The following is a 27,819-nucleotide window of genomic DNA, read 5'->3' on the forward strand; positions in this document are numbered from 1 at the left end:
TCTTATTTGAAATATGAGGTGTGAATTTTATAATAAATATGGACATGTGGAAACCGAAAATCTTATTTGAAATCTAAGATGTGAATTTTATAATAAATATGGACACGTGGCAACCGAAAATCTTATCCGAAAATTTTATCTGAAATATGAGATATGAATTTTATAAACAAAAAATATTGACACGTGGCAACTGAAAATCTTATCCAAATTAATCGTTTAAATATATTTAAAGTGAATAATAATTGCCATTTGCTATGGTAATGAGTGAAAACCCAACTTGCCTTATGCAAGGGTAACATGTTTGTCTCCCTTACCCTTTGCCATAACAAGTGGCAAACTCAGTAATTCAGTGGCATATCTTGTAAATATGAGAATCTTGTAGGGTCGTTTTCCCAACCCAGTCATCCTCAACCTCTAACTCCTCTCGCACCACCTTCTCTTTGCCTCCCAACGCAGATTGAATTCCCAAATTCACGGTCCTTACTCTTTGCTCTCAGACGACTTTATCTTTCTCTACAGCCAAAATTAGGGTTTGTAATTCCCAATTAAGTGCCTATTTTTTCAATAATTTTTTTTTTGTCTCTGATGATACCCTTTTGAATTGGGGGTGGGGTTGTGGTTATTCCTTTTTGTTTCAATTCTAGGTTTTAGTTTTGCAATTTCAGCTAAAAATTCCCTTTTTCTATTTGGTTGTGGGGCTTTTCATTGTTCGTGAAATTTTTGGTGGCTTGGAGCTGTAAATGTACTATTAGAAATGTCAGAATCCAATCACCAGAACTCAATGTATGGCTCAGGAGGAGCCCCGCAGAGTAACCAAGTTGAGGAACAAGAAGACGACGTTGAAGAGTCCATAGACAACCCTCACATACGCTTCGAAGATAGTAGCGCCATTCCTCCCAATCCACTGTACCTTACCAGCTCAGAATACCCTCCGGCGGCGGCCACGAACGGCGGCTCTGATCAGCTTACGCTGTCGTTTCAGGGCGAGGTTTACGTCTTCGACGAAGTTTCTCCTGATAAGGTAAAGTTCTTTCGCTTCTGGGTGGTGCTCAATTTGAGTGTAACTGTTTTTAGACTTTTGCTTCATTCTGTACTGGTGATTTCTGCTTTGTTTTCTTTGCTATAGTGGTGTTTAGTCTGATGGGTTCTTGTTTTGTTCTTGGCTAGACCTTAAATTACTTGCTTTTCTTTGAGAAAATGCGTTTTGATTAGTTTGTGGGAATCATGCAGTTAAAGTAAGTTCTTTGAGTGGTTCAATGTTTGCTGAACATCATAATTGGTTTTTTTATTTATTGTTTATGCATATGGGCAACCTGTGTTATGAATTAAAGTCTTTAGGTGTTAATGAGAGGGGTTGCCTGAGAGACTTGAGCATCTGTGGTTGTTTTTCACAGGTGCAGGCCGTACTACTACTTTTGGGCGGATATGAAATCCCTTCTGGCATTCCTTCAATGGGGCCGGTTCCTCTTAACCAGCAAGTGTGTACTTATATATATATATATATATATATATATATATATTTATGTCTAAATCATGCAAAAGTTTATTGGAATGTAGTCTTTCAGTTGATGTTATTTTCTTTCACTTTGTTGCGATAATGACATCTCTTACAGGGTATGAATGACTTACCTGTAAAGCCAATTCAACCACAAAGAGCTGCATCTTTAAGTCGGTTTCGTGAGAAAAGAAAAGAACGTTGTTTTGATAAGAAAATCCGTTACACTGTGCGAAAAGAAGTTGCACTCAGGTACTACAAGATTATCTACTTGTTTATTCATTTTCCTTGGCCCTTCAGTTGAAAGTTCTCTATCATTCTCTGACAAAGACTCTATGCCACTTTTGTACATGCATATCATGATTTATAATGTTGTTTAGCATCCTTTTCATGATTCCTTATTCAAGTATACAGTTTCTGATAAGGCTGTTGTTTTTTTGTTTCTGAGACAAAGTATATTGGAGAATGTGAATTGATATAATTTGTAAATCAAATGATTAATCTTAGTTTAATCATGATATTGGTATCCCCACCATTAAGCCTTACATATTATTATAAATATAGTAAGCTATTTTCCATAGCAGAATATTTGCTGTACATATTGATGTATGCATGCCTCCTATTAAATTCATTTGAATAAATGTTGTACATGTTAATACAACCAAAACTGGAGATTGCTATCAACTAAGGATAAAAAAAATCATTCTGAAAAACTTCATTATGTATAGCCCTTGAATTTGCAAAGATAATGAAAGATGCTGATTCCCAGAATACAGAAGAAACCAAAGCCCAAAGTGAAGTACAATGGACCAAATAAGGAATAGTTTTTCTTTAATGAGCTAGGTCTCAGAATAAATGCTGTGATACCATATTGAGCATAATGGGGAAAGAGATGCCTAAATCATCACTCTAGATAGGGCCTAAACGGAGTACAACCCTACTCATAGTAGGATATGATAACAGACCTTTCTTAGAATGAAATGTAAAGGTATATCATCTAGAAAAGCCTTCCTCAGCACACTGAAACTCCTGAAAGACATAGTTTTTTTTTATAACAATAACCCTCTGATTGGATGGGGGAACATAACTCGGAATTTAGCTAAAAGTCGGGAATTTAAGAGGAGAAATTGACATTCCCATGTTTGGCAACTTAAGCACGGATTTTATTAAATATGACGCGTGGAAAAAATCATGGAAATTGGAGCATCAAATTCCCAAGTTTAATTTCCACCAAGATAGGCATCATTTAACAATTTCCATAGTGCCATTTACAAAATTCGACGTACATAAATTCAAACACTGAAATCTTCAATTGCCAAAAATTGAAATGATGGAAATCTAAATTCCGTCATTTTAGAATTTTGTGTAATTTTTAATTCCTTCATCCAAACGGAAGGTAATGGAAGATCACTTTTAACTCCTCAGCCTTTTCTTTTTCTTTTTCTTACTGCCTTGACTTTTTTGTTATTTCATAATCCTTTTCCTTCTAGCCATCTTTTAATATATTGTGCGTACGTATTTCAGAATGCAGCGTAAGAAGGGTCAGTTTACATCATCCAAGGCTAGTTCTGATGATGGGGGCCCTGCTTCATCTGGTGCAACACAGGGCTCTGGACAAGATGAGAGCATGCAGGAAACTTCGTGAGTCCATCTTCATGTATCGTTACTTATATTTAGGACCATTAGATTTTTTATAGGACATAGGATTGATGGCCATTAGATTGATTCTTTAAAGTGATTATGCTTTATGTTGCACTCTACAATCATGTTGCATTGACATTGAGCTGTTTTTATACAGGTTTTGTACTCTAATTGTGTATTTGTTATTTCAAGAGAAATACTTATATTATCTGCATTCTGAAAATTTATGCATAATGTCTTTTCAGGTGCATGCACTGTGGGATAAGCTCAAAATCAACTCCAATGATGCGTCGTGGGCCAGCAGGTCCAAGGACCCTATGCAATGCATGTGGGCTCAAGTGGGCTAACAAGGTTTGAGAAATTATAAGTAATTTAATTTATGCTTTAACTCCCTTTTGGGTATTGATGGATATCTAAAAGAATTGTTTGCATTTTCATAACTGTCTGTGTATGCACATGTATATATCTCATATAATTTATACATATATATTTCATGATCTCCATTTCTGCATTCTTTTATTTTACTTTCCCTCCATATAACAAGTGTTTTGAGAGGTTTTGAGGATTTAATTGTAAGCTTTTCAATTTCTCCTCAACCAAAGATGTCACTTTTAAATGTACAATGGATCAGTGCATCGTAATGTATTTCAGTCATTTATATCTAATCTACCACCTGCCTTGTTGAGGACCTTAACAGAGAATAACTCTTTTGTCTAAAAGTTCTTAATTGAACCAAGTAACCAATTCTTATCCTATGGATCTTCTTCCACAGTTATGACTAGAACACTTCAGGTGCGATATTTTTATTTTTATTTTTCTTTGCTTACTCCTTGTTGTGGATGTATGAAAACACATATAATACACACACACACACACACACACACACACACACATGTATATAGGAGTCCTGGCACGCATGAATACAACATTCATGGTTTAACTGTTGGATGAAAATCCAAACGTTTAGTAGGATATACACAATTTTTTACCTACTCTGTCATTGCCATTGTTATTTTTATCTTGAATTTTCATTCCCTGGTTTAGAGCATGGTAGATGTCTTATTAGAGTATTTAACTAGTTAAAGTTGGAGCATCCAGCCCAAAACCAATTGGAGAGACAGTGAATTGTATATATTGGGATGGAAGGCTTAGAATGACTGATGTGGGACTTTATGTTTTCAACATGCCCCTAACGTTTGGCCAGATTGAGCCAACACGTACTGAGATGTAAGGCTTATAGTGCCCAATGCGGAATTTGACTTTTCAACATAAGGTTGTGTGTCTAAACACTTATACAGATCGATATAATTACCAGGTTGTTGCCCTGGGCGATGTGTGACTAGAGAAACTTTTTATATAGAATGTCTGACAAGGTTTTTGAATCGGCATATGTTTCTCAATCATAGTCTAAGACCATCCAATCCACTTTGCATCTCAGTTGTTTGTATCTGAGAAAACGGTACTTAAGAAGAACTTTATTAGAGAATATATATATATATATATATATATATCTGTCAGGCAATCAAGCATGCTGTGTTGCTAGACGGTGAATAAGGATCATTGATTAGATGAAATTACGTCTGAATGCCCCCTTATTGACATTTTAGCAATAAACCAGGTTAGATATCTAGCAAAAGAAAATTACTATATATATTGGAGTTAGCTTTGTTGGTGGAGGATACTGAAATTTTGTAGGAAGTGATTGCTGTTGATTCTCAGTCATCTCTTATTGTATGCTCAACTTTTTGCAGGGAGTTCTAACAGGTGGTCCTAAGGTTTCAAATATAGGTATGCAGGATCCTTCTGCAAAGGGAATTGAACAGGTAAACCACCTCAAGCACCCCGAAAAAAAAAAATTAAAAAATCTTATGATTTTTCTTATATCTGGCATTTTCCTCATGGGTTTATATCACAGGGTGATGGCGAAGCTAAAGACTCAGTTGCTATAACCATGGGTGCCAACATCGCCCCTTCCCCTAATGGTGACAACTCAACCATGACTGTGGACAGGAATTTATGAAGTCCCTTGCAGCCTGGTTGTTTGCCATTTGCTGTATTACAAAGGGATGTCAAATAGATTCAAGTACGTTATCGAGTGTACATATATGCTTTAGGGACTTGGAGCTATAAACTAATAGATTTGAAACCCTATTATTTAATGTGATTGTAGTTTGAGGACCAAATGTAGAACCTCATGTCCTTGTAGAATTTGCATTCTATCATCCATGTTGAATATGGCTGCAATACTATTGCCAGTTCTTTCCTTGCCTACAATATAATCAAGAAAGGTTATGGTGATAAATGCAACCTGATTATTGTGAAATTCGTACTGCCAGACCAGAAAAGCGGGGATTAAAGCCTATTTTCAGAGGCATGGCCAAGCCATGGTAAATTTGCAGCTTGATAATTGGTGACTTTCTACAGAACGTGTTACTTGGGCGCTTTTTAAATATAAAAGCGAGCCTTACAACATACCAGGTGGAAAATTCAAAATTGAGTGACCAAGTTTGGCTAGTGAATCATCAGCTGCATAATTTGTTTGTCAAGGTCAACGGACGTGGTTTGTTGTGCCTCAGATTCATCCACATTCTTCTATAGCTATGAATCAAAACTTGCATTTTTTTAAAAAAAAATTCAAGTGATTGTACCCTCTAGGTAATTGGGGTTCAGTGGAAAATAAGATTAGAAAACAGAGAATGACCAATTAAAGAAGTAACAATGCCGAGCCTAGTAGCGTGGGCTTGTAACCTCAATCGATGTGGGTAGCAAACAAAAGAAGGAAATAACAATTTCAATTCTCTTCCGAAGTTTCACGAGTAAACAAAAATTTATATAAATAGGCTGATGTCACCGATTTTTCTCATCAGCATATGAAAAATGATCAATTAGTAATTTCTTGAGATACAAGTTGCCATAATATATAGTTAGTGGTGCTATATCTTAAGGCAATATCTGAGGGCCTTGTGATCTCATTTATTTGACCTTTCAAGGGATACCAATAAACTTCACACACTTCTCCTTCTCAAATGCAAGTCATCTGCAATAGAAATGAAACCAAGTAAACTTCTGCTTGCTAATTAAATTTGCAACTAATTACTTGGCTCCATCAAAGCAAAAGGTTTATACACCTTGACTACAGGGCAAGCAGCCTTGGAGAGGTAAGACTTGGAGTCAGCTAGCAAGAATTCTTTAGGGCTTTATCTCCTCACTTTCTGTTTAAGACACTGTGCTAAAAGAAAAAGGAAAAGAAAAAAGTAGAAGCAATGTCATCCAAAGTCTGGTGACTGGTGAGTTGTGGTTTTAATTGTTAATTTGCTATAGCTTTCTTAGTGTGCTGAAACTTGGCAGTGTATAAAGCAAGCAAGCTAATCAAATTACTGTGTCATTTTCGCTCAACGTTATGTAAAATTTTATGTGGCTGAAGCCAACAAGTTCATTCCTAAGCAAAGAAATCCGCGAATGGAGGCGAGAGTGGTAGGACAAGGATTCTTCCATTACCAACACATAACAAGAAAAAGAAAACTCATGCTAATATCTAGTTTGTGACAAAAATGAAAGATTAAATTATATCTCATTGAATTTCATGTGTTTGTTTATACGTACCGATATATTTTTATGATCAGGTTCACATTCCTTGCTTGTTTGAGAAGGGAGGAAGGGGTCATTACTTCTTGTCATGGAAAATCCAAGCCTATTCGTAGTTACTCTTCTATAGAGCTCATGAGGGCAACCAACAACTTTGACCCTTCTTGCATCATACAACATTTTCCAGGTGAATTAGGTTACAATATGTATAGGGGTGTTCTAGATGACCGATCGATTATCGTTTTGCGGGTACAAGAGAATCGATGAAGCTAGGTCCCTGTCGAATTGTGACATTATCGTTTCAATGCAGATGAGCAACCATAAGAATGTTTTGAAACTCTTGGCAAACCTCTGGTGCTTGCATATGCAATAAACGGAGTTGTCAACCATCATAAGGTTTCAGTGCTAATGAATCGCTACCATGGAAAACTAAAGTCCGTATTGCAAAGCGGCTTGCAAATGCACTTACATATCCCCACACTGCCTTTCCCAAGCCCATCATTCATAGGGATCTCACACCCAGATGTATTTTCTTGGACCACGACTTTGTTGCTAAACTCTGCAACTTCTCACTCTCCAAAACCGTTCGTCCTATGCAATCGCATGCCGATGAAGACAATGTGAAAGGAACAATTGGGTACCTTGATTTTTAGTTTATTTTATTTATTTATCAAAGATAAACTTCAACACTACGGTCAAAGAAATCAACAAAACATCGAAAGTACTAATCCCTAGAGGGTACTTAGTACAAGATTTCTCGTTACATTTCAGAAATGAATGATGACTACAGCTTTGGCGTGCTTTCTTGACGGGACGAAAAGCTTGGGATGAAAATCAGGCAGGAGAAAATGCATAAATTATTTCATAAGTAAAATTTCATGCTTGTGATAGCTAGGTTGAGACGATTGTGGATCCTAAAATTCCTTGAAGAGGTATAGGGCTAATGTTAAGGCACTATTTTGTACATGAAGAGAGGAATGTGTAACAATGGCACTATTTTGTACTTAAGAAGATTGGGGTCTCTCTCTCGTTCAGTGCTAATGTTAAGGCTTTCTGTACGAGAATACGTATGTATAGATACATATGCATACACATGCATATATCAAAATCCTTGATGGCCAGTTGTGATAACTCATCCATCTTTTGTAAATATTCCATCAAATAGAACACTCTATAGTGTTATTCCCGTAAAACTAATACCCAAAAAAATAAAAAAATAATAAGGTACTCCTATGTTACTAGTAGCTACCAGTTTGGTGGGGATTGATTATTTTCTCTCGGCCAATTCAAATCATATTGGTCGGTTTAGTTTGGTTTTGACCAGGGAAAAGTTTAAATAGTTTTAAAATTGAACCTAATTATAATGGTTTAGTTTGGAACTTATGCAAAATTGCCTAAACCCTAAACTAGACCGTTTACTTGTATTTTTGTTTTTAATTCATTTTATTTTGTAGTCCTCTTATTGGATAATAACTAAATAAGGATGTTGAATTTGAAGTGTACTTCTATTAGTTATTGAACTTTGAAGTTTATAGCATTTTGAATTTTAGGAGAGTATGATATGCTAGAAAATGAAAATTTGTGTTGCAAATAGACTAACAAAGAAGAGATAATGCAAAAGAAAAGAGAACTGGGCTTATGTCCAAAGGGTCTCAAATTGGCGGAATGAAACTGAACTAAACAGTTTTATTGAATTGATTCGGAGAACAATTTTAGAGTAAAACCGATACAATCCAGACCATGTCCACTCCTACTGCTAAATTGAGTCGGATCTATAGAGTTAGAAAATAAATGTTTTATTCTTTTTTCCATTTTTGTGTCACAGTGATTATGACTTTCTAAACACGTTTATCTAGGGTCTTAACGTTTAAATTCGGAGTCAAATCTTGGTCAAAAGGGTTTCAATCTATTTCTCTTTGGCAAAGCAAGAAAATTTGCAGAAAAAAGAACTAAGCGAAGAAGAGTGATGCTTTAGAAATGGAGATGGTGAACGCTCAGCTACTGCAAGCGAGGGCTTACGAGGGGGAAGATCAACTGGTGCATGTACCGGCAGAGTTGGAAGGGGACTCTGACGAAGGAGGTGGTGCTAAAGCGGCCATGAATGGAGGGGACCAAACTCGGAGGAGCTCTGGAGTAACTATGAGTCGCTGCAATTCGGCTCTGCCTTCTCGGACCAGTGAGCTCACCATCGCCTTCGAGGGCGAGGTCCACGTTTTTCCCGCGGTTACTCCCGATAAGGTTGGTTTTCCATCTTTTGCTAATTTCATTTTGAGTCCGTTTGGTTCGTTTCTCTCTGTTTGGTTCCCGGGAAACATGAGGAAAATCAAGGTTTATAAATTGAAAAACAAAAGGAATCTCTCTCTGTTTTCTTGACTCTATGTATTTGCTTGTAGAACTCTTTTGTCAAATAAATAACATACTAGCTAGCAACAATAGCTAATTAGAGGCAGACTTGTGAGGACTTCCCTTCTGGTGCAAAACTTAGTCTTGGATAGCAACAGAATTTTCCATAGCAGGTTAGACAAGTTTGAAATCCGTTGATGATTCAATAATTTTGGTCTCATTTGAGTTCATTCTCAAATTATAGTTTAATACTAGTGTCCCAGTATCATAGAAATTAGTTGCCCGTCAGTTATGGGAAGTAAATGAGTAGATTTAAGCCCTTTCAGCTAGATCAGTCCACGTTATAGTTCTGGAAATTATCAGCAATTCCTTTCTTTCTTGTTTTCATATGTATCTGTTGGAAGCATTACCAAAAGGCTGTTTCTTCTATGCAATTTACATTGCGCAATAAGGTGCTCCATTTAATCATTTAGATGTGATGATATGGTTCTTGTTAATTCTTTTCAATCGGAAAACTTGAGAATTCATTCCCAGGTTTAGGACCTGGGTGATACTATCCTGGCCAAACAGCTGGCAAAAGCAATGAGTATAAAATTGTTATTATGCCAGAAAGTCAATGGTTAAGTAATGATAGAGAATATTAGAGGCCTAACCAAAAGATATATAAAAAAAATTATTACTATACTATTTAATTATGTTTCGGACTGTAGTCTTTGACGTGGCCATTTTGATGGATTAATCCCTGAGCAAGATACCATCTTTAGGGGACCTAAAAAACAGTCGAAAATGGCGTTTTTGTCTTCTAATCACTATAGCATACATATCTGAATTACTCTAATAATTGGTAAAGGAAGATAAGTTCTTTCCAAAGCTCACTGTTAATTGGATCTGTTAAAATACATATGCCGTTGACTTTAATTTTTCTTTCTCACAAAAATGGGAAAGTTGCATAGTGATTGACTTGCTCTGCTTTTTGGCTATTCATATGTGAGTTGCACAGAGGAATGGTTTAAACATGGTGCAAGCTTTAGTGCCTATACTTCACCCTGTATAAATCTGCTGCTTGGTTTCTTTTGGGGTAATAATGCCTGATTTTCTGGAATATTAATTACAGGTGCAAGCAGTGCTTTTGCTATTGGGAGGGCGTGATATATCCAGCAGTTTCCCTAGTTCTGAGTCTCTGCTAGAAAGCAATAGCGGGGTATTCCTGTATAAATCAACTTGCTCTTGTTTTCCCCTGCACTGGGGCTAATATTTCTCTAATTGTTGATGCCTTTTCAAAATTACACTCTAGGGTATAGGCGACATCTCACGAAATTCAAAACTTTCACGAAGAACTGCATCTCTTGTTAGGTTCCGTGAAAAACGGAAAGAGAGATGCTTTGAAAAGAAAATTCGATACACTTGTCGAAAAGAGGTTGCTCAGAGGTATGCAACCTGTCTTGATAACTTTCGTCATATTGCATGGTGTTGTTTATTTCTCTGGATGTTATAGTGATTGCATGCAGCTCCCCGTTGAAATATTCTGGTGGTTTACTCAGAAATGGTTCTCCAAAACTATGGTTGGAACAATACAGCTGTGAACCCAAGTTCTAGTATTTCATGACAAAAAATGGGTTTAGGAAGTAGTCTTTTCTCTTTTCATGCATTACACAACAATCAGTGATTTTCTTCCCCTGAGTGATAAAGCCTCTCAGAGATCTGGGTGAATGATTGGATCATAAAATACAGGCCTTTCCTCCTGCTGGTCCTGTCTACAACTCGTTTGGTTGAGAAATAAATGATATTATGTGTGAGGAAAAAATAAGAAGAAATTATATGGATTTTCTGCATGTGGAGCTATTTGGTTGTTCTTGTTTGTTGTGGAGGTGATTTAGCTTTAATTTAGTAACCTGCACTTTTGAAGTTAACAGAATTTGGTGATTGCCACTTTGTCGGTGCATTACCTGTTTAGAATGTGGGCTTAGCTCTTTTGGTGGCCTAGCTTGGTTCTACCAGTTCAAATTTCTGAACTTTATAGTTTCTAATTTGAAGATGCAGTTGATCATGAGATAATAGTACCCAACAGCTTATATGTGCTCTGGCAGCTCGGTAGTGAAAAGGTTCACTTTAAAGCAACACTGTAGCTCTTCCAGCAGCAACATTGTAAATGTATCAGAATCATTATTTCTTTGCAAGAGAGTCTATCCCATGAAACATAATAATGACTACTCCTCCCAGCAGAAAACTTTGACCTTTGAAATCAGAGAAAATATCATCTTTCACACAAACACTCACCCGCAGATGTAAAACTATTTTTGTATTAACAAATCGTTCTAGGAGTGTTACCACTACCTTCATTGCCATATTAAGGTTGTATTTGGTCTTTTATCAATAAATATAATCCATGTATTAGTGCCACATCCAGTGATATTTACAGCTTGGTTAACATTGATTGATGACCAAGGTGTGTGTGCATCGACTTGTATAAACTAAGCAAATGGGTAGATAGTTAGTAAAAAGGAAGTTAGACTTACACAAAAAGGATGGAAGTAGTTTATGATTTGGTGTCAACTTGTAAGGTGGTTTTTGGGGTGTGAAATTTTATGCAACTTAAAATTATTTAAACGCCTTTTAACCTTTTATAGTATTTCCTTCCTTCCAAGTTTCAATGAGGTAATTATTGTCAAAATAGAAGTTTGAAAGCAACTTGAATTGCCGTTCCATAATGTTAATCAGAATAATGCAATAACTGGATGTGGTTGTGGTTCTTTCTCCATTCCTCTCACTCACACATAACCCCAGACAAATGGGATTGTGAAATTCTTGGATTTTGTCCTACTTTATGATTATACAATTGTTTTTCTACCATAATTCACATATGCATGTGTTTGTTTTGTGTGCATTCCACGAATTTTTAACTTTTCAACATTTAACAGCAAACATTGATTAATGCAATGTACAATGGAAACAAAAAGATGAAGTTATCCTTGAATTCAGTACTATTTACTTCTTTTTCTCTCAATACTATTACTTGTTTTGTAGGATGTATCGCAAGAATGGACAGTTTGCATCATTGAAGGACGATTCTAAAATTGCTTCTGGAAACTGCGATTCAAGTGATGGCACTTCTTGTCCAGAATCTGTGTGAGTTTGAATTCTGTTCTTCAGTTAGCATTTGAACTTTCAGTAGGATTATTATTTATTTATTCTTTCTTTCCCTTCCCACTTTGTTGTAAGGATCACTGCTGTTTTATTGCTGGTTCTTAATAGTACACATGTTGATGCTGACTTGCTGCTTCTTCCATTTCTGGTCTTCTGAAATTTTTAAGTTTACGTAGATGTCAGCATTGTGGAATTAGTGAAAAGTCTACCCCAGCAATGCGTCGGGGGCCAGCTGGTCCAAGATCTCTTTGTAATGCTTGTGGTCTCATGTGGGCTAACAAGGTAGGTGGTGCCTGTTTTGGGTAGTAACCATCTATGATAAAATGCATGTATGCATGCCGTCAGTTGGTGCTCAAACTTGTTAAAACAATGATGCATTGGCAGTGATATAGCATGATCGAGTTCAAACCTTGCTCTCTAAGTTCTTGTCTGACATAAGCAATTTGACAACTTTATTTGTTCTTTGATTTTCTTACCTTCTTCTCATCATTCTGTTGATCTGAAGGGAACTTTGAGAGATCTTACAAAAGCAGGGAGACCCATTCATTTTGACCAAACTGAGCTGGTATGTTGCCTCTACAGCTGGTCCAATTAGAAAATTATGTTGAAATTATATGCATGTGCATTGGTTTGGCTACCAGACAATTAAGATAATGGAAAGTCCATGGAAGCAGGTGTTTCTGACACTTGGACACATGACATGTGCGCCCAGCAGCAATGTTTTCATAGGAAAAGCGAGAGTGAGACATTTATGCCTTGTAAGGTAAGGCTTGAGGCTTGAGGCTTGAGGCTTGAGGGAGGCATTGGGGCGTAAGCCCTTTGTAACTCGAATTATTATGATTAAAAAAATATAAAAAGAGTTAATAAGAGTATTAATCGTTATTCAAGCTTGATAATCAATCCGAAAAGATATAACATTCAACTACGGCTGTTACCTTCTTTAACTTGACTGAAGAGAGGCTTGTGTCAGAGGCATTGGTTGTGAGTGTCAGAGCTGTCCAAAGAGAGGCATGGTTTAGGTTTTCTTTGTCTTTGCTTTCCTATTTTGGAGTTCTATCGGGTTGAATATCACTTAAAAGCTCCCAGGAAAACAGTGCCCCCGACTTAGGTTCTTAAAGTTGTGAACTTAACAGACAAAATGATGCGGTTTTATCTCACAGATTTTAAAATCTAAAAAAATTAAAAAACAAAAACTAGGGTGTTAAGAGGGATGTCCCTTATCAGATATAGTGCATATAAAGCACATCTAGGGCATGAGGCTTCTGCCCTTCTTCAACGAGGCTTAGGCTTTCCTGACCTGCTGCTAAACACAGGGATACCTGAGGTGTTTCATAGTAGCCTCACCTCCACTCGTGCCTCAGACTCGCATTTCAAACACTGCCCACACCCATGCCCAAGTCCATGTGACAGATTTTGAGCAAATAACAATCATCTGTATTTCTAATTGGGAGCAATACTAATTTAGGGTCATGTACTATCTTGGAAGATTAGTCAACGCAGTAATCATAAATCTAATTTCACTGATGGTCACTTTTTGCCTCTACTCTTGTACATGCCAATTCTTTGTATCCTTCTTATTCTTGCAAAGTCACATTTTAATACTTTCTTCTGACATAATCTAATTTGGAGTATCGATTCTGATGGTGTCCATGTGATCTTAAGGAAACTGCAGCTGACTTTAAACCTTTGATGTTAAAACCAGAAAATGCGCATCTAGACCCGGATGAAGAGGTATGATTTCTTAGCATGGTTATTATGAATGTTAATTAGAACTAATTAGTCAATTGTAAGTTTTCTGATATTTGAGATGCCAAATGTGAGTATTGATTTCAACATTTTGCATAGTTTCTTTGCCTATTGTTGTGCTCTTGAAGAATCTTCTAGAGGTCATCTCGTCAAAAGGCGACAGAATTGAGAATTCTTGTACCTGCGAGAATGTGCAAATTTAGTTTATTTGTTTTTGGGCATGTGCAATGCTTTGTAGTTTGTGTGTGTGTTTTTTATTTTTCTTGTAAGTACATTGCTTCTACTTGTCTGAATGTAAAAATATACTTTTATTTGCTTTTCACTGGGGCCAATTTAGCTTAATCTTTGTACATAACGTGAGGGTTTATTTCTTGTTCGATTTCTATTTGTGTTTGGTGGAAACTTATGCGATTGGTTCCACACGGAACATACTTGCTGCATATTCTAGATCCTTCTGCACAATGATGTGTTGTCGCAGAACTTGACAATACTTAGTATTTTTGTCCGATCAGGGAAGCCCAGAGGAGAGTAAGCCCATTGCATTGGATACTGAAAACCCTCCTCTGAGACTGGGTGACGAGGTAGCACTTCTTTCCATATAACTAAACTAATTGTACGTCGATTATAATATTTAATATTTGACACTGATATCTATTTGGTTTCCAATGTTTCCATTGTCCGTCTTTAAATAAATGAACAAGAAGAAGAGTTCTTTAAGATTGATAACTACGATATTTTGATATCTGTATGTGGACCAATGGAGTTTTATTGCTTACGTTTGAAGAGTGGGTCCTTTTGTGTGATATCCCATAAAATCATAAACAATAGTTCTTTCCAAGTTATTCCAAATTAAATTGTAATCAGTTTCAGTCATCCGATGTGCAGGATATGCTGGAAACAGCTGAAGCTGCTACTACTAATCACATATCCATCCAAATGGAGAATTCAACTGTTAACTTTGATGAGCAGGTACTATTTCAAGGTTCACCTAAGCCAAGTAGTTGGAACTTGGCCCTGTATTCTTGAGCTAAGATTCCGTTCCATAGTTTTGGGAAGTTTTCGTTTCATGCCTTATATGTTGACAACCTCTGAATCACTCTGCTGTCAACATTACATGCTATGCTAATGTTCTGTTCCAAGATATTTGACACATTATATGTAGGTAGTGGTGTTTGTTTAATGGGTAAGTATTTGCACAGATAGACTAGTAATTTATTAATCAATACTGAACCGCACTAAAAATAAATTGGATCTGAGGAAGCATGTAATTGTACAGTAGTTATAGTTGGGTAAGCCAGCATGTTTAAATGTAGGTAGTAGTAGTTACATCTTCCTAAAGTAAGTCTCATTTTATCAAGAGGTCTCCTGTATTTTCTTGTGTTCATAAATAATCTTGGCTGATGTAAATCAAAGCTTAAGATGTGTTTTAACTAGTAATTACTACTTAACGTACATCAGAATGTAATGTAGGGTTGTAATTATCCTACTTGGACTCAATTTGTCTTATTTACACATCACGACCTGCAGGAGAATCTGGATGAATTTTGCAATGCCTCGGGGACAGAATTTGAGATTCCTGCAAACTTTGATGAGCAGGTATCGATCTTTAGCAGCTTGACATCGCATATGGCTGACTAGCCCTATGCTTCAGATGGGTTTAACCTTAAATGCTGTGCTACAAGTTTTATGAATACAAACCTACAGGTGGTTGATTTTTATGATTGCAACATCGAGACTCACTGGCCAGGAACTTGACATATACATACTGACTACGGGACGCTTGAAGTGCGCATGGTTTCTTGTTGGCCAGAATGAAGGTGCAATGCTGGTGGCCCTCCGACTAACTTTGGATTTTCATGGCCTGGTTAATGTTTTTTAACACAAACCTTACACAGAAATCCCATGTGTATGTTACAACTAGCTAGATCATTTTGGAGCTCAGTTATATAATGTGAATAAGTTTCTGGTTTTGCTCTCGCCTTTCTACCCCTTTGCCCTTTGTGAATAACTGTAGTAGGATTGTGCCAGAAAATGTGATTGTCTGCCATTTACATAGTAGCGAATCGACCCTTGTAATTTGACGTATAACTGAGTATCCTACGACGAAAGCGAAGCAACTACAACGAAAGCGAAGCAATATTCATAATCCATATTCGTAATCCGAAGGCATTTAATAAGGTGCGGAATTAAATTGCAGAAACAAGTTAATGTTCTGGAAAACAAAAGCATTAGTGGAAATAAATAAATAAAGAGATTCTTTTGTATCAGTACTGGAAATAAACAAAAGCGTTACTGGCAAATGAAAAAAGAATCTTGAATTAGAAAACCGAGAAATCAAGAGGAAAAACAATACGCGGGCCAAACAGCTCTTAAATCAGCTCTTTCATACCAAGGCATTAGGTAGCTTAACAAATTAATCAGCTCTATCAAACCAAGGCATTAGGTAGCTTAACAAATTAATTAACTCTCATAGGTGATTAAGAAGACTAATTGGTAGTCGAGAATCAAAGTCAAGTTCGTACGAAGTTCGTTCTGTAAATGGAGTGGTTAGTGTATTGCATAGTTTTTGCTATTGGATTTCACTCAAAACTATTTGACATTTCAACAAATATCCCATCAATCAAACATCCAAACAATATGAAAGGGTGGAGGGCAAAAAGTGTCCAACTCCACAAAGTCCACTTCAATTTTTCATCTTTAAACAACTTATTATTTTATATGTGAAGAAATGTCTTGCTTTGATTACAAGAGAAGCGTATATGTCATATGTACTGATTAGATATCAAGTCCAATGTTGTTTAATTAATTTGTAGTTAATATGTTTAATTAATTAAGAACCCAAGTAATTTCCCTAAAATAAAAGACATCAAATATATGTTTATTATTATAAATAAAAAATAAAAAATAAAAACATATAAACAATTACATTAGATGTCAAATTTTTTGCATTTTGACTTTTGAGAAGGAATATTAAAAAAAAAAAGTTAAGTGGGCCGGGCTTGGGCTCGGGCCATGCTTGAAGCGGGCTCGAGCCAAGCCCGGCCCATAAGGACCTCATTTTTTATCCCGGCATGGCCCAAGTTTTCGTGCCATGCCAAACACGGCTCATTAATATTCATGCTCGTGTCGTGTCGTGCCTCATTTAAAAGGACTGGGCTCGTACAGTGCTGGGTCGGCTCGTCTCTTTTGACACCTACTAGCCGGTACAAGAATGCTACATAATCAAAAACCAAAGGAATTGTCGACGAAAGTGATTTGCCAAAAACCTGAAAGAAAATTATTTGCAGAAAGAATTGTATTTTTCCAATATGTAAAAAATTATGCTTTAATATATTAGCTGTGGCTAGACTATAAAGGGAAAATTCTTCAATGTGAATCCAATTTTCATGTTACCAAATCCCTTGTGCCCACTCTGTTTCCTCCTTAGTTTGGTGACACGTGGCACACCACTTAACAACATTTTAACTCTAAAAAAAACACACAAAAAAGACATTTTAACTCTTAACTCTCTTCAGCCCATTTGTTTTTATAAAAATAATTAAAAAAATATTTTAGTACACGTTTGACACAACCCACATAATTTCATTACTAAGGTCAAAACAATCTCAAATGAAAAAAGAAAAAAAAAATGGAGATATATATGCATATCTGAGAAGCCATCTGATTCTGACAAAAATTAGGTAAGAAAGGTATAAGCGGAGGCTCCCTGTTATTCTTGGGGCCTAGTAGAAAAAAATACAATTATCAGCCTATACTCTGTATAAAAGGAGACGATAAATGCGCAGACGAAAAAGCAATGCCGGATACCCGATTTGCACAAATCAGTTGGAACAAAATACTACCTCCCCAACAATCAGACTACAGATGGTGGACTTCCAATCACCTCCAGAGTTGGGACAGCGGAATCAAATGAATATAATGCTTTGACACTATTTTAAAAGACTCGCAGCTACTTGAATGGCTTATTAATCAACCGATGGATAGAGACCAGGCATGTACATGCGTCCGCTTCCATTAGAATCTGCATTAGCGTAAAATGGTGAGTGAAGCTCCCCAGAGTGAGATGACTTTCTGGGCTTTGGATTCTTAGGTGAAGCTGAGTAGGAATCATTTGAACTGCTTGTATTATACATCGATGACGTTGGTAATCCATGGATCTTTGGCAACCCCGTTGGATCAGCACCCAAACTGTAACCCTTTTCCACTGTTTCCGCTTCCAAAGGCAGTTCATCCAATGTCTAACAACAAAGAAAACGGTTATCACAAGTAATAAACTGAGGATTTCCCACAGCATAACGAAAGCAATATTCTTTTTCTTTTCAAAATTGTACAATCCCAGATCTAAAAACCAGAAATGAAACATATCAAACTCCAGCCACAACACAAGCCAAACTGACCAGCCATCTATCAAACCACAACCTTCCAATTGAGTAAAACAGCAGAAAAAGCACTAATTGCAAATAGTGTAAGTTTAGAGCCTACAACTACAGCGACTACACATTTTCATACATATTTTGTTTTGACTTACAAGTGTCAAATATACTCAGCTACTTATCGATTATTACACTGCAGAAGTATAAATCTAAAATCAAATACAGTTTTGACCATATTTAAGTTTCATTCGCAGCATGAATTGGGATAATCTGTGCATGCCAATTACCTGTGTATATACTAAGAAAGCCCTTAAAACTCTGAACCCTAAGAATTTAGAAAAAAACCTACCCGGAAAGCCTGTTGCAGAACTCGAAGGGTTTCCCGGGTGCGCTTTCTCTTCATTGCCACTTCATCAGGTTCCTGCAGCATCTCTTCAAACAGGTTCTCTCTGTTTGGGATCATAAAAACCAAACAATAGCACAATCAACAGTCAATACAGGAAAACTAGTAAACAAGATCAAATGTACACAGCAACGTGTAAAATTGACAACTGACGAGACAATTTTTTGTTACCGGTAAAGCTTTTTAATGAAGACGTTGTGCAGCTCACGCTTTGTATGATTTACCTGAGTACATGTTGATGAAAGACAAATAGTTACTAAAGCCTATGAAATGCTTAGAGCTCATTTTAGCAACAACATATCTATCACACAACATAATAATGAGTATAACAACATCAACCTTGGGAAGATATTACATAAAATTGTTACCTAAAAGAAAGCATAAACTAAATATACTTTCATACAATAAGAATGATAGAAGAATATGCAAGGACCACGTGACAACTAATGATGCTCTAATTTTCTTATTTTTACAAGGCTCCATATGAACTTTGTGGGTGTGATTGAGGAAGCTTTCAGATTTAAGAGGTTGTGAGAGAATAGTTGAAGTTTCATCATTGTACAAGTTTAGTATTCCACCTTAAATAGAAAACCATTTCTGCCACTTGTACCTCAGAGGTCCTAGTTTAACACAATACTTTGGAATCAGAACGTACTAAAAATATGACAAAGAACACACTGGAAGAAAAGTAACAAGGAAAAGAAAGGAAGCAAAGTGCGAAAATAAACAGAAATAACTGGGTGCATCCAGGAATGTCAATATTACCAGGAAGTGCATTATTGCTTTTGGAACAGAATCCTCTATGTTCTTCCTAACAATGTCATAGTATGATCTTAATAGGAGTTTTGTGACTGCAATTTCAATTGTCTCCTGCTCTGAGTGGTTCTCTGTGGGCCGCAAGACAGTTGGGGGCTATAAAAGGAAATCGTACACAAGTCAGGGTGAAACCAGAGAGAGAAAAATAATTAAAAAAAATAGAATTATCAGATAAAATCCCATAGCCGAAAAGTCAATAATGAAAACTAGAAAATACCTCTCTTAAATGGATCATAGAGACAGCTTGATCAACGTTGTGAATAGGTTCGTTATATGACTTGTTTATTAAATTCTCTTTGGCAGGTGTGCGGTTATCACTCCCACCAAAAATTGATGAAATCCCCCAACTTGAACCAGTTGCGCCTCCTAATCAATTGCAAAAGGTGACAAAGTAACATACATTAAATTCCAACATTCCTTGCAAGTTTCTACGTGAAATCATGCATTTATACATACAAAATGCACATGCACAAGACCCTATCATCCCACCAGGAAAAAATTCATAACATATTGATACTGTTGAACTCATTTTTTTAGTGTCAATATGTCGGTATACATCACAAAATTTTGAAAATGAAAGTTCTTACCTAATATATTCCCAGAAGATGCATTTTTTTCACTGTCTACCACAGGTCGGACACCCTGTCAATCAACCAAGCAAAACCATTGATACAATTAGAATAGCTTAAATAGTGACCAGCATTTTCAATGGAGAAGGCATAACGTGAGGCATTTGGCTCTTGCAAGGCGAGGTGGAATCCTCAAGATGTCAAGGCATTATCCTTTTAGGACTTGGAATTATAATAATTCACACATATAAAATATAAAATATAAACGTGTAAATATTAATCAATAGTGGAAAGTCCCCCTCCATGTAATTTTATGACACTCCCAAATGTATTGTCAATTACAACCAAGGGAAAAAGTTGTGAGAACTCTAGTTTTATAGTAAGTATTTTAATATTTGGAGGCTTACTTAACAAAATAAATCTATCAATACCAGTAGTATTTCTCTATTTAGTGGACTTGATATTTGTTTTATTTTTTTGGTCAAACTCAAGATAAGTTTTATTGAAAATATGTTCTAACTCCAGAGCATATGGTGCGTTACCTTATGGTAAAGGTATACTAAAGTGAAAAAGGCCAGAACACTTCTCAGAGTCCAAAGGCGAAGTCCAAGCCAAGACCAGGGAAAAAAAAAAAGCTGAAGCTAAAGCTTACTGGGTTGCCAACAAAACATGCACAAGCCACACAGAACACTAGAATTGCCGATGCCAATCTTAAAGCAGCAGGAATTTCCATAGAGATACTGGTTTTCTGCCTAAAATACCTCCAAGATAGTGGTGTTTTATGAGTTAGAGATGTGAACTGCTGTTTTTCAGTTTAGAGTTCAATCTCAAGGAGAGAGACATAACTGGTTTTTTTTTTAACTTTTCTTGTATCTGTTTAAAAGCCCAGCACTGCAAAAACCTTGTTTGTTATGGGTAAACCTAAAGGAAAGATGTGTTAGCTTCGCTAAAAAGGCTTAGAAATTTCAGGAGTTGCGCTTTTCAGAGGCATGTTGATTGCACCCCGCCTTGAATAGAGCCTTAAGGCGTGCCTGGCTAACATCTTTGAGAACACTGAAAGTGATTAATAATAACAAACTGTAGCATTTTCTCTGAGTTTCTTGGGAAATATAATGAACCCCAGAAGAGAGAGAATTTTCCGCTACCTGGTCAGGAGGCACAATTCCATTTACTTGTCTGGCAAGAATTGCTCTAGATTTCAAACTTCTTTCAGATGGTGGTGCTTTATCAGAATCTACACCATCCTAATTGATTAAAAAAAACAACAAAAAAGACGTAAGAAATTAATTTGACTGATCGATTGCGATGAAGAATTTATAAATCACTTAATAATGACCTTTAATACCACTGAATGCATATACCTTTTGCCTGGAAAGAGGCAGGGGTATCCGAGAGGACTTCACCTGTTGCAATGCATTCTCAACAGCCTTACTTCCACCAATAAAATTTGCGTGTGAAGTATTTATGTAGTCCATCTGCAAAATATATATATTTTTTTTTGAATAGAAACATTGTATTGATAATCAAGAGGAAAAATCCTCAATCAAACAAGAGGACCAAAAATAAAGAGTCTGACCTACTAAGATTGAAAAAAAACTGTATAAAAAACATGAAAAACACAAAACTTTAGTAAAATCATGTTAAGACTGCCATCATGTCTCTCATGATGGTAGAGTAGTGATAGTCCTTGAACTGCCCCGAAACCGAAGCCCAAAGGGATGCCCAAAATTTAATTCTGTCCCATAATTCCTCAACCCTTACTCCTATATGACCCTGAAAAATTCTTCGATTTTGCTCCATCCAGATATTCCAGAAAATAGCATGAACTAGACAATCACGAAGGATTCCAGCTCTCTTCCCCTTCCCCAAAAGCCTCAGATTGATACTAAGGAGCTCAAAACACCCTTTAGGAATCACCCACTCCGCTCCGAGAGCACCCAACATCCTCCACCATAATTATAATTATAATAAGACACAAATATACATGTTCATAGAGTGACTACAGTTCAAAGCCATATTAAAGCAGTGAGTTCATCAGACATACGATATAAACAATCTTCTTCTAGCAAATATGAAAATAGCATCACTGAAATATTATGCGACAGGGTTGCTCACATTCTAATTTAGACCCAAATGAATATTATTACTTAAATCAAATTATAAACACCAATGCCAACCAATTGCATGACTGTACATGCACCCAGTGACAATAATACAGCAGGCAAGGCCAGTTACAACTGAAAACATAAGGAAACCACATACCAAAGCTGGCCCAATGCACAAGACAAAATATAGGCAGTGGCCAACATCATTCCCAACTCAGGCTGAATAGTAGAACATAAATTCCGCAATAGATGATAACAAATAAAGATCAAAGATGCGTCTTAGAAAATTTTTAAAAGGAAATAAAGAAAGGATCAGAGAGGATAGTTTGTAGAAAATGCAGGTTTATGAAATTATTTATCTTTTCATTCACATAATGCACCAGCAATATAAGTATCATAACCATCATACCTCCATCTCAATAATGTGTCCAATCATTGTCTCAGAGGGTTCAAGGCCTTCTCGCAAGAAGTTCCCTATGACTTCATCCATCCGCTTTCTCAGAACAGGAAATCGCTGCAATTCATTTACTAGGCAGCGATGGCTAATCTGCACAGCAGACAATATTGTTTGGAAAAGGAATTAGGAATATGTGTGGTAACGCGAAAACAAACAAAAATACAAGTGCCAATTTTCCTACCTTCATCAACTCGTCATATATGAACCTGGCACACTGAAGGCTTGGATCTAACAAACGAGCTATTTGCCTCCTGACAAGATTTTCAAAAGGCACCTATATGCATGAAAGTTAAAATCATATTCTCTCCAGTAAAGGACAAATCCAGATGACTAACCTCTTGATTGAAAAAATAAAGAAAAGAAATGGCAAGTTAATGTAAAAGAAAACAATCTGAAATTAACCGGAAGTAAAAGAATATAACAAAAGAAAGCTGTAAGTAATAAGGCCTACTTCTGGTACAAACAATGCAGATTTAGGACCAGTGGCATTTTGAATGGCAGTTCGAATGTCATCATCTGTAAGGTCCTCGCACGGATCCACCTCCTACATCAAATCAAATTATATCATTTAATGATGACAAAGGACTACTGAACGTATAAAGTTTCTAAAAATCAGAACCACAAAACACCATAGGCTGAGGGGCACAGAAGACAGAATAACCCAGTCATTTAGCTTCTACACCTCGTCATTAGATACTCTCTACAAAGAGGACTGATGTCTGACACGTGTAACAAAGTACAAAGGTCATAAAGGAACTTATACTGAAACAGTTTAACAATTGATCTACCCCTTATGCATGCAGAACCACTCAAACTGCTAGAAACAAAAAATAAATAAATAAATTTGTATTATTCTGAACTCTAAGCACCCATATATCAATGTAACATGCAACAGTCACACCTGTGTCTACGTAGAAAAAAAAAACAGAGAGTAGTAGTAAGATTTTTATATTGCAATCTGCAGTGTTCTCAACCGTCAAATGAGCCATTAAACTATAAAGGCACATAAATTAAAGGGTAGAACAGCTATTTTGCAAGTGATGTGACTGAAATTACAATATATTATACTGTAATCTTTCGCAGAAAATGAATGCATAAAAATCATGCTTAAGATAGAACAATACAATTCAAATTTATTTGATAATATGCAAAAGTAAGGCATAGATGTTATTTTGTATACTACACATATGAGAAAATGTCAACGAAATTCGACCATATAAACTCTCAGCCAGATAAAGTGCAATAGGTATCACAGAATTCAAACCTCTAAACTTTTCACAAAGATATTTTGAAAAATATAGTGAATTCGCGCTCCACCAGAAAGCTCAGATGTTGACATTTCTTCATTTTTCCCCTCAACCATTGTAGAAAATGCTGTTTTCAAAAAAAATTTAGGATACAATAAATCAGCTTAAACATGTACATGATAGTATGATACAGAGACATACAAGGTAAACACCATGAGTTATAACATTCATCAGGACAGCCAAAGAGGACAGAAAGGAGGTAAAACCATATTCACCTTCAGAGTACTTTGAAAGAATGTTGAGGAGAAGAGCCCCCTGGCCCGCCTATTGGCAACAAACATTAAGATAAATATTTAAATAAACAAAAACAAATCCAGGAAAAATGACAACCAGAACTTAAATTGGTCATTGTGTGCATTCAAGAGTTTTAAAAAAATAATAATAATTTCCAACTCTTCTGAAGGCATGGATTAAAGCAACACCAGTTGTGTAAGTTCACTCACATTGCATATTATCACATCAATATATAGCATAAAAGATTGCATGACAGAATTCAAATGTTGCGAGCAAGTCCTCCATCACTCTTACGACAAAAAACCCAATAAACTCAAGATATTACACAATATAAACATTTGATTGTCCAATAAGATCATCCATATAGATCACGACAGTTTTCACTGCAAATAAGCACACCTTTGATTCTGTGATTTCTCCATAACTGGCGTGCTCCTTGGCAACAGAAACTAGTGCAGAGCTTATGCGTGATTTGAGCCCCGGAAGTACTGCCTTAATATGTTGCACCAGAATCTGTAAATGAATTATAAGGGTTAACATCATTGGTTATCTGGATTAATTTAACCACTTTCACACTGATGAGCCCAAATTACCAAGAAAATGCCAATCACAATACTCTAAGCGGAATTCAAATGAATATGTATGTGTGTGTTTGTGTAAAAAGAACAGCATTCAGGGCCACTGCGGTGAGGGGCAACTGTGTGTACGCAATAGTATAACAGTTACAAATATGAGCCAATTTTGTAAGCGTTCACAGCATTCGGGACTTATTTCATCAAATGTTATACCTGGTTCAACTTCTTTGCCAACTGAGGGATGCCACAGCGATCAGCTAGACCATTATATACCTATACAAAATCATAAGAAAATTTATACCTAAAGAGTTGTTAATCCATGCCAAGTGATGTATAGTAATTCAAGGAAAAGTAAATATACAGGCCGGCTGCGGAAAAACTTTTCCTCAGCCACAAGTGCATCCTTAATACTCCGGTTCATCGTAATATCCTGTTCCAAGAATAACAATAAACAGCCTTATCAGAAACCTTTCAAAAAGATACAATTCTATGCAACATCCACCAAACAAAACACTCTTAGATATGCATGCAAATAATGTGAATTGGAGGGGGGTTTGACTCGTGACAATAACAGGCACATACTTTTATTGGACCAAGAAACATTAAAAAACAGACTTGTATAAAATTCAAGACAATGAAAATGAAATAAAAGCATCTTTCCATTATTAGCTGATTGGCATTAACAATGCACATTTGGGTTAGAAAAGGTAACAGAAAATTAAAATAAACATTATGCGTGATTTTGAAAGGAACAAAAATAGCGGAGCAGTCAAAGAAGTGTAAATTTTCAACAAAATTATATTTATCTTCCACAGCAGTAAAGTACAATTTAAGCTTATGACCATCATCTCACATACAGCAGAGGATAAAAATCTTCCAAAGAGTTTGAGATAGATTACCTCCTGACTACGATTCACAACACCTATATAACCAAGTCGCAAGGGAATCACTTTTCCAAGCAAAAGATTACGAGCATCAGTACCTCTATCCATTATATCCAACTGAGGTCATTAAAACACGGGCCAAAAGGCTATCAGCATAAAATACACATCTTGCACACTTCTCAATGAATTAAAACCTTAAGAGAAATCCGGGTCCAAAAAAATTCACACCTTTGTGATTACTCCAATGGTTCGCAGACCTGTCAATAGGAAATTGGCTCGCGCTAGTCAGATAAATATAAATTACAAATTTACACTAACAGCAGAAGTGAAAATCTACCATCAGGATCAGCATTTCCTGCAATCTGAAGAGCATCTGAGTTTGCTAAGTCAGAATTTGCTGCTGTAACAGCGAGAATTAAGCAGCTCGGAACTTTGATATAAGACATGATCATAGTCCTGATTCGTGCTTCTATATCAGAGGGTTGGTCACCAACAGGAACCTTGGTTATCCCAGGTAAATCTACCAGAGTGATATCAAGAACATTAGGTGAAAAAATCTTCAAACGTATCTGCTTGTCTGTGACACCTTTATTCCCCCCTGCTTCTCTCTCTGTCTCCAGCTATATCAATTGGAATTTATTAAGAAGCAGAAGAATGAATGTATACATGAAAACATTGGCATACTCTCCAATTTAATGTACTCTGATTTTGACGAGAGAACATAAGGAAAATTAAATAAGAGAAATGAACGCATAAATTCAATTTTATCACCACACTTGGTTGTCTAGAAGCAGATGAGAGAGAGTTCAAACCTTGAACTGAATTTTACAATAAAGTACAAAATATTGGGCATAGAATTTTGATGGCAGAAGGCAAAATGAAAGTAAGGGTGCGAGTCAGAAAAGGAAGCAAAGGTTCTGATAAAGACTTCAATTTTAAATTTCCAATTGTGTGAACTACTGAATAGTAATAGCTTAAACTCCTCACCACGAACATTTACTAAACAGATTATGTTCAGAATGCACTTACTTTGCAACCAAATGAATCTCATCTGAATAACATTTGCATACTAACTCTATATTATACGGAAAAAAGCTTCTCTTTCCATATGTCTCAAGTATTTAAATTTGTCTACTGTCCCTAAGAAACTAATACATTTAACCAAATGAAGTCATTTCTTACAATATCCAAATTCAGATCATAATGCATAACTTCCCGCACTTTCCAAAGAACCAAACATAAAAAATGACAATACCTGAATTTCCCTCCGAATCTCGGAGAAATCGTGGAAGCGCCTCCCAGGAACGTGCAGGAACTCGCCATACTCCTCGTCAGTGCCGTCGGGGTTGCGCTTAGTCTGCAAGAGCTGGAGCACGAGTGGTCGGCGCGTGCAAATTTCGGAACCACGCGGCAAGAAGTCACGGCCGACTAAGGCCTCGAGAACGCTCGATTTGCCGCTACTCTGGCTGCCGACGACGGCGACCTGAGGGAGCTCGATGGTGGATTGGGAACCGAGCTGGGCGAAGATGTCTTGCAGCTTGTTCACTATCGGGATCACGGAGTTGCCGAGGGGCGAAGCTGAGGGTAAAGGAGAAGAAGAACCGTGTTGAGGTGGTGCCACTGAGGGCTCGTCAGCCATGGTTGGATTGGATCTTGCAGAGAACTGGAAGGTGAAGCCCTAGGGTTTTGGAAATTTCTTAGAGAGAGAGACACAGAGAGTTTGATTTGATTTTCATGTGACAGGACGAGCCTTGAGTTTTGAACTGTATAGTATTTTCCTTGAGAGAGAGTCTAGAGGTAACGAGAGAAGGAGAATTTATTTAATTTTTCCAATAATCATAATTTCGATCGCATTGCATTTGGGGTCTTTCCTTGAGAAAATGACCCCCAAATTGGCTTTGAGTTAAACAAAGACATTTTTCATTTCCAACCAACGGATTCCTTTTAAAAATAAAATATAAAAAAAAAAAAAGGCCTTCATTCATATAGAGGAGTGGTCATTTGAATGGGTAAGAGTCTTATGTACCATTATGCTCTTTATTTTTTAGTTAAAATTTAGGTAAAAATATATAAATGTTATTTTAAGAGATCCTTATCAAATTTTAACTCTAATCATGGATCCCAACCTTTTACATTTAGAAA

At 36.5% G+C, this 27,819-nt stretch overlaps 3 protein-coding genes across 6 annotated transcripts; 2 read left to right on the forward strand and 1 right to left on the reverse strand.

Moving 5' to 3' along the window:
- On the forward strand, positions 293 to 5,438 carry LOC18768908 (GATA transcription factor 28). Its single transcript, XM_007200456.2, has 7 exons — positions 293 to 1,021; positions 1,395 to 1,478; positions 1,614 to 1,747; positions 3,020 to 3,136; positions 3,382 to 3,487; positions 4,888 to 4,959; positions 5,052 to 5,438. Exons 1-7 carry the CDS (start codon positions 755 to 757, stop codon positions 5,154 to 5,156), a joined length of 885 nt encoding a protein of 294 aa, XP_007200518.1. The 5' UTR covers positions 293 to 754; the 3' UTR covers positions 5,157 to 5,438.
- Positions 8,540 to 15,940, forward strand: LOC18768789 (GATA transcription factor 20). Of its 4 annotated transcripts, none has more exons than XM_020570177.1 (11): positions 8,559 to 8,959; positions 10,179 to 10,265; positions 10,359 to 10,492; positions 12,089 to 12,190; positions 12,385 to 12,490; positions 12,714 to 12,773; positions 13,871 to 13,939; positions 14,467 to 14,535; positions 14,840 to 14,923; positions 15,482 to 15,550; positions 15,659 to 15,940. In XM_020570177.1, the coding sequence occupies exons 1-11, from the start codon at positions 8,699 to 8,701 to the stop codon at positions 15,707 to 15,709; spliced, it is 1,092 nt and encodes a 363-aa protein (XP_020425766.1). In that variant the 5' UTR covers positions 8,559 to 8,698; the 3' UTR covers positions 15,710 to 15,940. The 4 variants fall into 4 exon arrangements, with proteins under 4 accessions (XP_020425768.1, XP_020425767.1, XP_020425766.1 ...); XM_020570176.1 differs by having other exon boundaries at positions 8,560 to 8,959; positions 12,376 to 12,490; XM_020570178.1 differs by lacking the exon at positions 15,482 to 15,550 and having other exon boundaries at positions 8,546 to 8,959; positions 12,376 to 12,490.
- On the reverse strand, positions 17,516 to 27,542 carry LOC18768070 (dynamin-related protein 3A). Its single transcript, XM_007199603.2, has 20 exons — positions 26,933 to 27,542; positions 26,015 to 26,297; positions 25,906 to 25,934; positions 25,693 to 25,794; positions 25,155 to 25,223; positions 25,007 to 25,066; positions 24,618 to 24,731; positions 24,200 to 24,248; positions 23,942 to 24,051; positions 23,129 to 23,221; positions 22,859 to 22,951; positions 22,630 to 22,767; positions 21,477 to 21,590; positions 21,261 to 21,359; positions 20,134 to 20,188; positions 19,764 to 19,912; positions 19,496 to 19,642; positions 18,902 to 18,954; positions 18,677 to 18,776; positions 17,516 to 18,192 (listed from the first exon to the last, which is right to left on the reverse strand). The coding sequence occupies exons 1-20, from the start codon at positions 27,314 to 27,316 to the stop codon at positions 17,920 to 17,922; spliced, it is 2,514 nt and encodes an 837-aa protein (XP_007199665.1). The 5' UTR covers positions 27,317 to 27,542; the 3' UTR covers positions 17,516 to 17,919.

Source organism: Prunus persica, chromosome G8 (genome assembly GCF_000346465.2).
Source record: "Prunus persica cultivar Lovell chromosome G8, Prunus_persica_NCBIv2, whole genome shotgun sequence".
Lineage (NCBI taxonomy): Eukaryota > Viridiplantae > Streptophyta > Magnoliopsida > Rosales > Rosaceae > Prunus > Prunus persica.

What these genes read in the sequence shown, in the direction of transcription:
- LOC18768908 (XM_007200456.2), top strand. Translation starts at nt 755, where the DNA reads ATGTCAGAATCCAATCACCAGAACTCAATGTATGGCTCAGGAGGAGCC. An exon ending in ACGAAGTTTCTCCTGATAAG is followed by an intron (nt 1,022 to 1,394) that starts GTAAAGTTCTTT and finishes TGTTTTTCACAG; the next exon opens with GTGCAGGCCGTACTACTACT. An exon ending in CGGTTCCTCTTAACCAGCAA is followed by an intron (nt 1,479 to 1,613) that starts GTGTGTACTTAT and finishes CATCTCTTACAG; the next exon opens with GGTATGAATGACTTACCTGT.
- LOC18768789 (XM_020570176.1), top strand. Translation starts at nt 8,699, where the DNA reads ATGGAGATGGTGAACGCTCAGCTACTGCAAGCGAGGGCTTACGAGGGG. An exon ending in ACTTCTTGTCCAGAATCTGT is followed by an intron (nt 12,191 to 12,375) that starts GTGAGTTTGAAT and finishes GAAATTTTTAAG; the next exon opens with TTTACGTAGATGTCAGCATT. An exon ending in CTCTGAGACTGGGTGACGAG is followed by an intron (nt 14,536 to 14,839) that starts GTAGCACTTCTT and finishes TCCGATGTGCAG; the next exon opens with GATATGCTGGAAACAGCTGA.
- LOC18768070 (XM_007199603.2), bottom strand. Translation starts at nt 27,316, where the DNA reads ATGGCTGACGAGCCCTCAGTGGCACCACCTCAACACGGTTCTTCTTCT. An exon ending in TGCCTCTTTCCAGGCAAAAG is followed by an intron (nt 21,360 to 21,476) that starts GTATATGCATTC and finishes TTAATCAATTAG; the next exon opens with GATGGTGTAGATTCTGATAA. An exon ending in AAGCAATAATGCACTTCCTG is followed by an intron (nt 18,955 to 19,495) that starts GTAATATTGACA and finishes ACATGTACTCAG; the next exon opens with GTAAATCATACAAAGCGTGA.